Below are 13,871 nucleotides of genomic sequence, written 5' to 3'. Positions count from 1 at the left end.
GCCGTCTGTAATATTAGATATTGGATATTAGATACTAGATGTTAGATTTTTATAGTGATAGATCTAATTAAATAGCGTGAGTTTTGTTTGTTTTTTTATTTTATTATTTTTTCCATCATATGATTTTGGAACACAATCATTTTGTTGTCATTGTTGTATCAAAATACTTATATAAACTACAGTATATACAATATTAATCAATGACATGTGATACTTGGTGATACCTTGATTAGCCCATCAAAGGGTCAGCTCAATTACAAAAACATTTTTCTGGTGAATGGAGGTGAATGGAGTTTTGTTTTTGGTGAGTAAGGGGTTAAAAAATAACGTTTGAAAAATTCAACTGCAGCTTGTGTTTCCAGAAACAGTCACCCCTTTACTCTGGAAAATCCGCAGATGTCACTGTAAACAGTTTTCATTGGAACTATTTCTACTGAAGAAATACTCTCTCTGACAGTGACTTCAAACCTGAGGGTCGGGACCACCTGAGGGGTTGCAAGATGGCTCTGTGGAGTCATAAGATGATTAACAGGAAATACAAAACTACCTGCATGGCTAGATAACACTAGTGTTGAGTGACAAAATGTGTTATATTAACAATAACAAATTACTTGTACATTTTTAATGTCTTTAGTAGAGTCACCCACCTTCTTTAAAATGTGAACTTGGTTGTATTTTACTTTGTGAAGCATCCCAAATCCAAACTGACAGTTCAGCTCTTTGTCAAAGACAATCCTGAATCCCACTCGTTACCTCATCCAATATTTATTCTTTCGTTGCTTCTCCACTTGGCCTCACTATCTTCTTTTTTCTCCACCACTGACTTACAGCCACAGAAAATCTAGGTCAGGAGTACTCTCTGTGGCTTATTTGAAGAAGCTAAAGTGTCACAACGAGTCAGGTCCAACCGCCCTTGAGCATGTTCCTAAAAACAGTAGAGTTGTGGTAGATAGAGGTAGTAGTCCTGTTGGGTAGGATGCTGTTTGATAATATTTTAGATGCCTTGTGCCTGAGCACACTATGTTTCAATTTCTGTGTAATGTTTGTGCAGGTGACCGTTATGTGGTGGTAGACTGTGGCGGAGGAACAGTGGACCTGACTGTCCATCAGATCCGCCTTCCAGAGGGACATCTAAAGGAGCTCTACAAGGCCTCAGGTAAAAGGATGTATAACAAAACACTTTTTCTGTCTGCTTTATAGACGTAGAGTCTCAACTTGTTTTTGTTTTTTTTTATTCATAATCACAATCCACTCTTTTCCCAGGTGGTCCCTACGGTTCTATCGGGATTGACTATGAATTTGAGAAGCTGCTGTGTCAGATCTTTGGTCAGGATTTCATCGACCAATTCAAGATCAAGAGGCCGGCCGCTTGGGTGGACCTGATGATTGCATTTGAGTCACGGAAGAGGGCAGCAGCCCCTGACAGGACCAACCCCCTAAATATTAACCTGCCCTTCTCCTTCATTGACTACTACAAAAAGTTCAGGGGCCACAGTGTTGAACACGCCCTGCGCAAAAGCAAGTGAGTGCAGTCAGCTGTCTGGATCTCAAAGACCTGCAGATAAAAACATTCTGCCTGTTGTATATGTATTAACCGGTAGCCATGAAAAGATCATTACATAAATACAGAATAAGAAATAAATAACAATAGAAAAGTACTGGAAGAAGAGCAGGAGCTGTTGCACCTTACCTCACGTCAATAAGGGATGTCAGTTTTGGTTGATTTTGCTTTCAATAGACTGACACCTATTAACCAGTAAGTAACTGGTTAATTGTGGTCAGACCTAGCTTGTCTGCCCTGGTTAGCTTGACTTTTAGCTCATCCTTCTTCACCTCAAAGTGTTTTCAATGCGTTTAGTCACAGTACCTCTCAATGGCATAACGAACTCGGGCTTGAGTGAGTGAGTGATTGGCAGCATATTGGTCTCAATCATTTGGCACACTAACTGGGTGATGGCCTCGGACCAGCACACATGACACTTTCTCCCCCCGGCTAGCTGTGACGTGATCATTGGCTGCGACTGAGAGCCACCCTCAGACATGACAGCTGAGTTCTTATTCTTAATGTGGTACAGCATTGTGCTAGTACCATATTAGCCTGAATATACAACGACCGTGATTATAAGACAACCCCCCTTTTCTAACAAGTGTTTTTGGAAAAATAATATAACTTACATCATAGTATAGTTACTTACTCACATTCTCCTGCCAGGCTCTTGGAAGTGGTCAAAAATGATTTTCTCTGGCAGTTAGCACAACTGCCTGTTTGTCTTTTTGAGCTCCTTATCATCTGTGACAGTGGTATTTGGCAGCTTTAAATCTTCCATTTCTGCAGTATAGACGTGGGAAGACGCTTTGGACTCGTTTTCACTCGCCATGAATTTGTTTCCTCCATGGCAGAAAAACACATCACACAAGCCTTCACAAACTCCTGCAGGTTGAACTAGACTAACGAAACACTTTTAGGGCTGACTGACTCTAACACACTCACTATAAACAGACTTAAAGACACTCGCTAGTCTAGCAACATTAAGGCTACAAACAACACTCCATGTAGGAGTCAGTTTTACATTATATTTTTAATTTATCCATTCAAAAAGAATATCTGATGTTGTGGGCATGTAATTGTCTAGCTGTTAGCAGACTGTGCATGCAAATTAACCTATAGACCGACATGCATAACAAGTCAAAATATTCTTGGCAATTAACAGTTAACCATTGACATCCCTAACTTAAATACACTTCTGTTGTCATTGATGACTTTGCTTATTTGCCTTTTCTCCCAAGAGTGAGATGAAAAGATATCAATCTCTCTAGAGTCAAGACATAGTCAGCCTAGCTCAGCATGAAGACTATAAAGACTGGAAGCAGGGGGAAACAATTTGAAAATACACCCACCAACACCTCTAAAGCTCAATTATTAACATGTTTATCTTGTTGTTTTAAACTGTTTTCAGGATGTTACATGCTGGAAATATTTCTTGGCCAACAACCCTTTACTCATCCATGCTGCACTTCTGTGCGGCCTTGCCAAATAGGAAACAATTTATTTTTATCCTTCCTCTTTTTAGAATGTTCTAGTATCTCATAAGGTGACCTGACCAGCACTACTTACTATGAAAGATTGGATTTTTTCTTAACCTCCTAACTTGATAAAACAATACAGCATTAGAACTCAGTGGCAGACAGACAAAATATTAACGGTGGTATAAGTTTTCACTCCCAGCCATTAGAGTACTATAACGACTGACTTGTGGGACCTCCATGGAGTCTAGATTTTAATGGCCCTGTCTCATGTCTGTGTGTATTTTCATAATCCCACAGTGAGGGACATTAAAAGATATTTATATGGCTGTAACTGGAGCCTCCAATGGCCCCCAGGCTCCTGTGACGCCTAACTGGAAGTGCTCAGTCTGTCACATTGTGCGGGAAAGTCTTGGGAGGAGCCAACATTAGCAACCTCACACACTTACATGGAGACTCACATGTGAACATACTGTACATGAATCACACACATGGGATCAGAGTAGATGGATACTATGGTTTCTCTCTGAATTTATGATTCACTAGACACACTGCATCAGCCATGGAGTGATATGATAAGTGGCTGATCTGGACACACCACATTTCTCTTAATCCATCCAACAAAATCACTTTCTGAATACATTTTAAGGTGTGCAGGTGTACAATCATACTTCATTTGGATCTACACCCTTTCATAAATATTTACTGACTGATCCTATCTAACCACATAGATTCCCAAGGTGGTTGTGTCCAGGCATAAATCTGTAGACTGGCTGTGCAAGGCTATTCCATTCATGTTACAGCCATTGCTGTCAGTGAAGTGAATCAATATGTTGCATGCAGAATGGACCATAGAGGCAGGGGCAAATGCTTTCATCTACAGTATGTCTTGAGAAGAAACATTTCATTTATGGAAATAGATTAAAACATCAACCTTCTTGATGAAGGTATTTTTATAACAACAAGTTTATTGCCAAGTAGGTTTATGCATACAAGGAATTTGCCTTGTTGTTGTGGTGCATTGCAGTCAAAAAATAGAAGGTAAAGAGAAAAATACCACTACCAGGAAAGATAGGTGCTATAACTATTGTATAGAAATGAAAAATCACAATTAAAATTTGAAATATGGTAAATATAGTAAAAACATATATGGAATTGTAAGATATTGACTGGGGATGTGTAAAAGTTCACAATGTAAAACAGTATAAATAGTACACATGTAATGTGCAAATGTAAAATTACAAATAATTGCGTTAATGTAATACACAATTGTTCAATGTGATGGTTTTACAGGTGTGCAGATGATGACGTTTTTATATTATTATAATGTGTAGTGTCCATGGGTGAGATAGAGTCAGTGTCAGTGGGGGTCCCAGGCCTTGTTGACGAAGCTGGCTGCAGACGGGAAGAACTGTAGAAGAACCGGAGGTTTTAGTCTTGACAGACCTCAGCCTCTTGCCGGAGGGGAGTGTTTATGTGTGAGGTGGGAGGGGTCAGCCATAATCTTTCCTGGATCAGCTGACTAAGTTTTGTATGAAAGATGTTCCTCATAGTAATGAACCCACAGAGAATTATCACCATCTCTGCACTTCCCCTCAGCTCTGTATAGCTTTTTTGTATCTTTCAGCTACTTATTTTGGGGTTTCCCAGCCCAACACTGCTCTCATCACCCTCATTTCCAGCCACTGCAGGCCACTGTTTACAGCCACTGTACACTTCAACCCCAGTGAAGCCATGCAGTGTAGCTTGAGGGATGGCAGTGTTGGTTGGTTGGTCAGTTGGTCCAGTATCAGATGGATTATGGAACATTATGTTATCAAGAGTCTAAGCAAATAGTAACTGAAAACTACAAGTGAAGAATTTTGTCAGCTTTTAATGTATAACAGTGAAACACAATTAATTGCATTGAACATCAGTTTGATTTGTATTCTATATGTGATTTGCCTTACATTTGTCATGTTGTGATACAGTATATCGGTATTGGAACTGTATTTTCATTAATATTGTTACGTTGATTTTAACAATATCACCCTGCTTTAATTACAGATGATCATAGTTCAATGTAATTTAACACTGCATGTAACTGATTCCCTCTCCTCTCCTCCCCTCCCCTCCCCTCCCCTCCTCTCCTCTCCTCTCTCCAGTGTGGATTTTGTTAAATGGTCATCTCAGGGGATGCTGAGGATGAATCCAGATGCTATGAATTCCCTCTTCAAGCCCACCATAGACCACATCATCCAGCACCTCAGTAAGCTACACTCCATTTCTTCTACACCTCAACCCATACATATCTCACCGTGACATTCCCAATGTGGTACAGGTCCTGTAGCTGCATATGACACGGTGCTCGACATACTGAAGTTAAGTTTTTTTGAGCACTCTTGGGGACAATAATACGGACATCTGTTCAATCCTCATTTAAATTGGTAATGTTTTGGAACATCCATCTTCCCATAGAGTCCAGGCAGTCCTTTAAGTCAGTTAGTTTGCTGAGATCATCATGTCTGATGGACAAATATAGCTGTGTATCATCAGCATAGCATATAAATAAAAGTTTAGCATTCTGTGACATAAAGATGATATAGGCTAGTTGAAACAGACTGTGTAAAATAAGCTTGAGGCACTAATAAAGTTATGTCTAGTTTGGCACAATATTTTTCTGAGCTTCTAAACTTGTATGTCAAATTAAGTGAGAACTTTTTTGAGAGTGGACGAGGGTTAAGGAAGAAATACTGAAATGGAAAAAAAATCACAGTCAAACTTGTGGAAAACTATATCATACACTGTATATCATATAAAGTACTAAATTTCACAGTTAACATAAAGGACTGTAGGTACAAACAACCTCAATCGAGCACAGTACCAATTTGAACCCCTGTCACTCTGAGGAATGTTTTTTTGTTACTCAGTTTTCTGATGAAGAGGGTTGGGCTCTCTCGAAAACCAGCCAAAATACATAATTCATAGTTTCCTTAACCAAAGGAAACTAGGTCACATTACTTTAGCACGAACTGGTTTTGGGACTGGAATCTAACTGGTTTGCTCAGATTGTAAAATATGTTTGTGACTCGTTTGGCTTTCTTTTATGAGGTCAGTAACTTAAAACTGATAAAATCAGTCTGTTCAGAGAAGGAATGTAACAGGAAATGTAGCAGGAAATGTGCACAAAGTTACATGTGCTGTACAGATTTATGATGTGTTCATGAGTGGACCAGCAGCTTCTTAAGTAAAATGCAGCGCACAGAGGAGAAACAGCAGACAAAGTAACAACATCTTTCTAGAACCAATGCTGACAGTCTCATAACAACTTAGTTAGTGGAATTCTCTGAACTCTATCAAAAGAATAGTTCTACATTTTGGTAAATACGCTTATTCTCTTTCAGTCTGAGACTGCAATGTTCAGATAGATATTAATCTCATGTCTATGTGTTAAGTACAGGGCTGGAGTCAGGATGTTGCTAGCTTAGCATAAAGACTAGCAAGCCTTTGTCTGTCCATAGTAAAAAAGTACACCTATCAGCACCTCTTCACTAGTTAACATAATGGACCCAATTATCTTTGTTAGTTCAAGACCGACGCAGTTGTCATTTTCCCATCCAGCGTCCAAGTTGTTTAAATAGCAATTGCACTTGTGCCCATCAAAAATCAAACGAAAATACATTTGCAACAAATTAATGAACAGGATCTTAAACTGGTGGTCTGGGGCCCCGGGAGGGTCCAGGAGCAGCAGGAGCCAGTGTGCTCGTTATGGATCATGCATTTTCACTTTGGGCATGAGCAGATCCGTTTCCTCTGCAGAGAGGCATTCCTTCTTACTACTTGGCAAATGCTCCATCATAATAGCAATCCGCCAAGGTGCAAGCACACCTGGCTTTTAAAGGGAATGGGAGATGACACTCTGACTGATTAATTGCATGCTACGCCCAAAACACACCCATGATTAATTAGGAGACTATGGACAACCCCTTTGAACCATGCGCCTGGCGCATTGACCATTTTTCCATCGTTAAAATAGCAAAAGTGGATTTGGACACACCCTAAATGCACTTGCGCCATGCGCTTCAGACCGTGTGCTTTAGCTTGTTAAAATAGGGCCCTATATCTTATTTGTTTAATCTGTACACAAACAGAAATGTAAAAGTGATGATTTCTAGTTTATGGGGGAGTTATAGTAAGTGCTGGAACTACAGTATTTGTTGATGAACAATGGTCAGGTGCAGTGACTGTCTGCAGTTCCTTTAGTCTTGTTGCCAAAGTGAGGTTGCCAAGTCTGGAATCATCGTGCCTGTACCGAGACCTCAACCAAAACCTCACTGACCACATCTGGTAATCTGGAGACACTTGGACAGATAAACTCTTGTTTTTCTAGGAAAAAGTTCCAGCATGTAACACCCCCAAAACCACAAACTGCTGTTCTTTACATTTTTATTGGTGTATGGATTCAACAACATTTTAATTATTGAGCTTTGGAGGTGTTGGTGGGTGTATTTTTGAACTTTGGACATAGTTGGGCTAGCTGGTTCCCCCTGCAACCTGGAAGCAGCTAGTCCAAGTCTGTCCATAAATCATAGTATACTGTATGTACTCTTTCTTGTAAATGTTGTTTTTACAAGGTTGTTTTGTTCATTCAGATTCTGTTTTTCTCCTCTAGCTGAGCTCTTTGATAAGCCAGAGGTGAGCGACATTAAGTTCCTCTTCTTAGTGGGAGGTTTTGCTGAGTCACCTCTGCTACAGCAAGCTGTCCAGAACATGCTCCAGGGCCGCAGCCGCATCATCATCCCCCATGATGTAGGCCTCACCATCCTGAAAGGCGCCGTGCTGTTCGGCCTGGACCCCAGTATCATTAAAGTCCGCCGCTCACCCCTCACATACGGTGTAGGCGTCCTCAATCGCTTCGTGGAGGGCAAGCACCCGCCAGAGAAGCTGCTAGTGAAGGATGGCACACGCTGGTGCACTGACGTCTTTGACACCTTCATCTCTGCCGACCAGTCTGTAGCGTTGGGTGAGATGGTGAAGCGGAGCTACACGCCGGCCAAGCCCTCCCAGCAGGTTATTGTCATCCACGTCTACTGCTCTGAGAAGGAGAATGTGGGGTTCATCAGTGAGCATGGCGTCAAGAAGTGTGGGACACTTCGCTTGGATGTGAGTGGAACGGAAAGCACGGCACCGCGCCGCGAGATCCAGACACTCATGCAGTTTGGTGACACAGAGATTCGTGCCATGGCAGTGGATGTGTCTACTGGACGCACCGTCAAAGCTAGCATTGACTTCCTAAGCCATTAAGTAGAGAACAAGAGAGATAATGTTACAGAATTGTAGGAAGCAATGGAAATTGAAATATACAGCTTACACACATACACAAAGAAACACACACACACAACAAGCTGGGGATATTTACTGGAAGGCAGTTAAAGTTAATGAATCTCAAAACTCAGTCACTCACAGTTTAGCATGGATGTTAGACGGTTTGTGTGAAAGTGTTCAACTTCACCTTAATCAGGCTGACATTCAACTGTAGAATTCATGTTACAATATGGAAAAGGAAAAGACAGCCTGGGTGAGTGCGTTGTGTTTTAGGTCTGTCAGTCACTTCACTACATAGTGTCCACACACCACAAACCCATATACCCTATGCTGAGGCTATAGCTTTGTTGAGTTGGGTTTAAAAGCTCCTGACAGGAAAGATAAAGGCTCATTCACTGTTGATGCTTCATCACTTCTCAGCCATAATGTATTACAGCTTTTCAAATCTTAGCTCTGAGCATTCAGAGGAAAGCCAGGAAAAAACAGACATACAGTATCATATAACAACACAAACATGGTGGATAGACATTCAGAGTATGTCTTTACACTATTTAGCTTCTTTAATGCTTTCAACCAGATTACAGCAGATCATTAATGATGCTGATTTATGCAATGTCTAGTTGTTCCATACGGTATATGTGCACTACAAAACAGTTTTGTGTTATAAAAGCTCAGAAGGATAGAATTAAATGCCATATAGCTTTGTTGGCAAGTATTCACTAAGTTCATGTTCTCCAAAAACAACATACAGTTCCACTTCACTACAGTTATGAGGATTGTACTGGTGGATTTGCATCATTCAGACCTTTGATTATTAATTGTGTATACTTCATTAATTGTGCTACCAACCATTTTTCAAAACAGCATATGATTTTAGATTGAGTTTCTATGTTCTAGACAGTCACTAGTAATGGTAATCCAATGAAGTTAGCATTTAATTGATTTAGTTTTTTGGTCTCAGTTTCAAAGTCTACAAGAACTAGGCTAAACAGTTACATACAGTTAGCTTATGCTTTTAGCTTGTTCATAATAATTGGCTATTAACCTTACAAGCTGTGGATATCTGTGTGAAACATTCTGACTATGGGTAGGCCAGCAGCTGGCTCTGGGTACAGTGAAACAAGCAACACAACACTAACATATTATCACTTTTCAATTCAATCAATTATGAAGTTGATATATCTAATATGTTAATGTTGTTAATGATTGTTATGCAACAATTGACTATTAGCATTCATTTGGAGCCGCATTTGTGTCAAACTATTGAATGTAAGACCAACATTCTCTTTCAGCTCTGATTTGGTCTCCACCAACTCCTGAAAAAAATATCTGGTTCTTTAGCTGCTAAATCCTCCACTGTGTTCACTAGCTAGCCACTAATGCTATCTGTCTGCTGTTTGGTGCTGGAAGGGTAGTGTACAGTGGGTTTTTAGAGTTTTTTTGTTTAAACAGCTGCCTGCTTGGTTGATGAGAGCAGTAAGACTGCACCAGACTGAACCAATCAGTAAAATTGCGGGCTGTAAAACCAAAACAATGACCTGAAAAATGCTAAAACCCTCTGAGCTGAGAGGAACCGGAGAATCAAATGACAGTTCTCTGTGGGTTCATCTCTATGAACAACTCCTTTCACATTACACATATTTGATCCTTTGTTAATACAGAAATATTGATTAGTGTTGCGTGAAGATATGTGGCTAATTAGGCTAAATAGTTGCATACAGTTAGCTTAGTTTTTAGCTTGTTCATAACAATTTGCTGTTAGCCTTACTAGCTCCATATGGTTCTGTAAATGTAACACATTTTGATTCAGAGCCTTAGCTTGGAAGATAGCAAATCAGTCTAAACACTGATGGCATGCTTTGAAGAATGGCTAGCAATAATGTCAAGTATATCAGATATTAATCAATGCGCCAAATCATGCAAAACCACCAGATTGTTCCTTAAAGATGATCCACAGTTAAATCTGAATCCAAGAATGTGAAACGATCTGAAAAGCAAGTACAGCCATCAAATGCGCTTAATTAATTGCTGCCTTTATTTGTTTATGCTTCAGATTATTACATGTGGACAAAATGCCACTTTCCCACTTGAATATTTTAAATCCAGGTGTGATTCTGCACAAAGGTGCAGGCCAGTTGAGACAAACAATGAAGTGTGTTTATTTCTGTAAATACAGTATTTAAATATTGTACAGATTTTTAGCATTGTTTCAGCAGCTTTAGAGCCAAGAGTATGTGTGTTTGTGTGCATGGGCGCGCGCGTGTGTGTGTGTGTGGTTGTGCGGTTGTGTGTGTACACATGCTTTCACATGGACATCTCTCAACATTTTTTCTCTCACCAGCCATAGCATGAGAGGCCGAGGCAGGTTTGATTGCTGTGTTCATTCAAAGTGAGAGATTGGATGTGTCGCCTGCCTGTTACTTTATTTTGCAATCACAAAAGAAACTTGAATACCTCCGTCCTTAAAAAACATTTCAATAAACAAGTCTGTCTACTGTCAGTTAGTTTTTAAAATGGTAGCAGTCTCTGAATGTGTCCTGTCCCCTTTTAAAATCATCCTTCTCACAGTACAAGTTCTGTAGTGATTCCATAATAATATGACATTACATATTCATTGGATAAACACTGATAAGAACTTATGGCATTGAATTCAGCAGAAAGTGTTATTTCTGTGTTAAAGACTGAAGCATAGTCAGCAATAACCATACAAGTGAAAGCCACATTCTCCAGATAATTAAGAAAAGTTTTCAAGTCTTAATTAAGAGTGCCTAGTATGTATAATGTGATGTCGAGATTCACTCACCCCATCAGAGCATACAGTGCATTCCTTCATTCTCCCCATGATGTATCTAGCCTTACATGTCAGTGTGTCTTCAGACGTAATCACTGAGCAGCACACTGATGGTAAATTCATAACATCTGAATGTTCTACAAGTTTGTCTAACATGCTCGTGAAAACTTCACAGGTTGAGTTAAAGGGACATTACTGTGAATTCTCTTAATCAACCACTACTGACAGCCAGGAGAAACTGCAACTTTAGTCCCTGGTGACAGCAGGAAGTGGCACAGTGAAAATAATCGGTGCGTCCTAGCAAAATAGGTGCTGCTGGAATAGAGAGTGAATACTTAACATATCGTGCAACACAGTTAATATTATAGCTTCCTTCATTTAGGAGTCGAAAATTTGTTCCTTTGAAGGTCAGCGCTGTCAATACGGTTTGGTAAAGGCCACCAGCGCTTATTCAAGTGTCAAGACCTCACTATGCTTCAAACTAACTAGGCCACTGCCTCCTCAGTCTCGGGGGCAGACGTTCATTCAAGGCGTTGGTGTTGTGACTGAAATAATTGCTGCGCAATGTTAGTATGATTTTCGAATTGTCTGTTTCGGAAAGTTACGCAAAATGCTGTTCGATGATCTAAAAAAGCATTTTGTTTGAAACATACCGAGGCCTTCAGAGTTCACCAGAGTTGAACTAAACATGGAAGTACTGCACAAATGTACTTTGTCTCTTCAGGTGAATCCACCAATTCCATTCAAATTAACTAATTTTGGCTGAAATGTTGCTGTTATAAATGCTGGAGTTGTCTAGCCCTTACACATGCTTCAGCACGTTAGCTTGTTCCAGTTATTTCATACAGAATGCTGTGCTTCCCGCCTGCTGTGGCAGTCACATTCCTGACCACAATGTCAGATCATCCTAATACAACTCAAGAAGGCGGATAGTATTTACAAGACTTTCCACAAGTCCCTACGCTAAGCTGATTAGCGCAGGGTAGACATGAAAACATACCATAAAGAGGCAACATATCACTATGATAAAAACTGGAAGGACAATAAACCTTCTGACGTTCGTTTGCTCGTTTAGATCAAGAAAAAAGCCAAGTCATTGTTGAGTCATCGGTATTGATCAACAACCCCCACAGATATATAAGTAAGTGTGTGCTATAGTGTTTCCAGGATCTTTATATCTTAATAATCAGAACTTATAGCCAGTTTTGAAAGCCATTTTCTTAGATTCTTTATTTGAACTGTGAATCAAGGCTTGTCTCGCTTTTCAGTGTCAATGTATAAAGTCGCACAAGCTTCAGTGCCCTCGGCTGTCCTTGGCACTCGCTCTGCAATGCACGTTTCGCATGTGTCACGTAGGAATGACCATCAACAAGTTGATTGCTATTACTAATACACAAAATCAAGGTTTACCACTGATGATGATGCTGATGATGACGATGATGATGATGATGATGATGATAGTTTTTTGGAAGAAGATGCGCCCTCCTCAGCCTTGTTAAAGTGTTGGAGAATGGCTGGGCTGTGTGTAGAGCCCTGCTTCTTTCTGAGCTAATGTAGCTGACGTTAATGCTCATAACTGACGGCAGCTCATAACTACTATTGCAGGGCAGCACTTCACATACTTAACTGATGACTAACCTAATAACCTTTTATTTCCTCTGCACATCTCTGTACTCACACAGGTTGAATATGGAGCAGAAGGATTTAATTACACCATGTTCCTATTGTTCCTATTGGGTAGATAATTACAATGTATTTTGTGCAACCTTCAGTATAATGTGACGCACAGGATACAGTTATGTAGCGGCTTTATACATAAAGCATTAATAAAAATGATATGAAGACATGTTTAGCCAACATTAGCTTTCTATTCTTGGTGTGTGAGGCAGCATTCGATGTTTCAGCTGAGGTGTCAAGCAAATTCTTGGTTGATCAGTCTGAAGTGGTTCAGTGGATGTGATTTGAGGTAGCAGTTTAACCAGCTTGCATCATGTAAAAAGTATCTGCTTAATACTATCTAGAATATACAGTAAAGACAGAAAATTTTACAGCTAAAATGATTGAGCTTGTAGTTATGATCATCTCAGCCACTCTGGAACGCAACACAGTGTACACATTGTTCTTTTAGTCCTTTATTGATGATGCTAAGGAGTTTTTTTTTTTGTTTTTTTTGTTTTTTTTAGTTTGTTTTTATCTTGAGTTACTTAAATGTCTTGTTCTCTTGCAATTTTCACACAGTAATGGGTGTATTTTGATCAATGCCAGGTATTCACTGTCAGACTGTCACCAATAAAAATGTATGTGTATTTCAAAGAACAGTCATTTGTGTGGTGTTTTTCTGCTAATTATCTTTCTAATTGGTAATTGGTGTTTTACTTTCACTCTGCCACTATTTCAGAAATACTGAGGTCATGAGTCCATCTCCCCTCTCCCCCAGAAAATAAAAGACTAGACACCAAAAATAAAGTCTTGAAAAGTATAAAATGTATTTCACAACATGCAGACCGCTGTCCTCTGGAAACTGTATATGTCGAAAATGTCAACTCTTCATAAGAAGTAGAATTGAGAATTGTTTCAATCATGAAGGAATACTTAATCCTTAATGTCCCCCTCCAGTCACAAATGTGCTTTTCTTCTTGTTCCTTCAGTCTTGAGTTTGTGCAGTTAGTTTTCACATTCATCTGCTGAAGGAGGAAAGTTTCTCTGTGCTCACCTTAAATCTCAGTTTAACACAAGAATACAAGAATTATTT

The 13,871-nt window shown here is 39.7% G+C and overlaps 1 protein-coding gene across 3 annotated transcripts in view; it reads left to right on the top strand.

The window, feature by feature from the left end:
* hspa12a (heat shock protein 12A) overlaps nt 1-13,437 on the top strand; it is a 58,319-nt gene extending 44,882 nt beyond the window's left edge. For all 3 annotated transcript variants that reach the window (XM_067609297.1, XM_067609298.1, XM_067609296.1), the window contains 4 exons: nt 1,052-1,156; nt 1,264-1,522; nt 5,169-5,272; nt 7,676-13,437. In XM_067609297.1, coding sequence (XP_067465398.1) covers nt 1,052-1,156; nt 1,264-1,522; nt 5,169-5,272; nt 7,676-8,307 — 1,100 coding nt within the window. In that variant the 3' untranslated portion in view covers nt 8,308-13,437. The remainder of the gene's footprint in view (nt 1-1,051; nt 1,157-1,263; nt 1,523-5,168; nt 5,273-7,675) is intronic.
* Nucleotides 13,438-13,871: the final 434 nt, after the last annotated feature.

Source organism: Thunnus thynnus, chromosome 14 (assembly GCF_963924715.1).
Source record: "Thunnus thynnus chromosome 14, fThuThy2.1, whole genome shotgun sequence".
In the NCBI taxonomy this organism is placed as follows: domain Eukaryota; kingdom Metazoa; phylum Chordata; class Actinopteri; order Scombriformes; family Scombridae; genus Thunnus; species Thunnus thynnus.
This window is presented reverse-complemented; position numbering and strand designations above follow the sequence as displayed.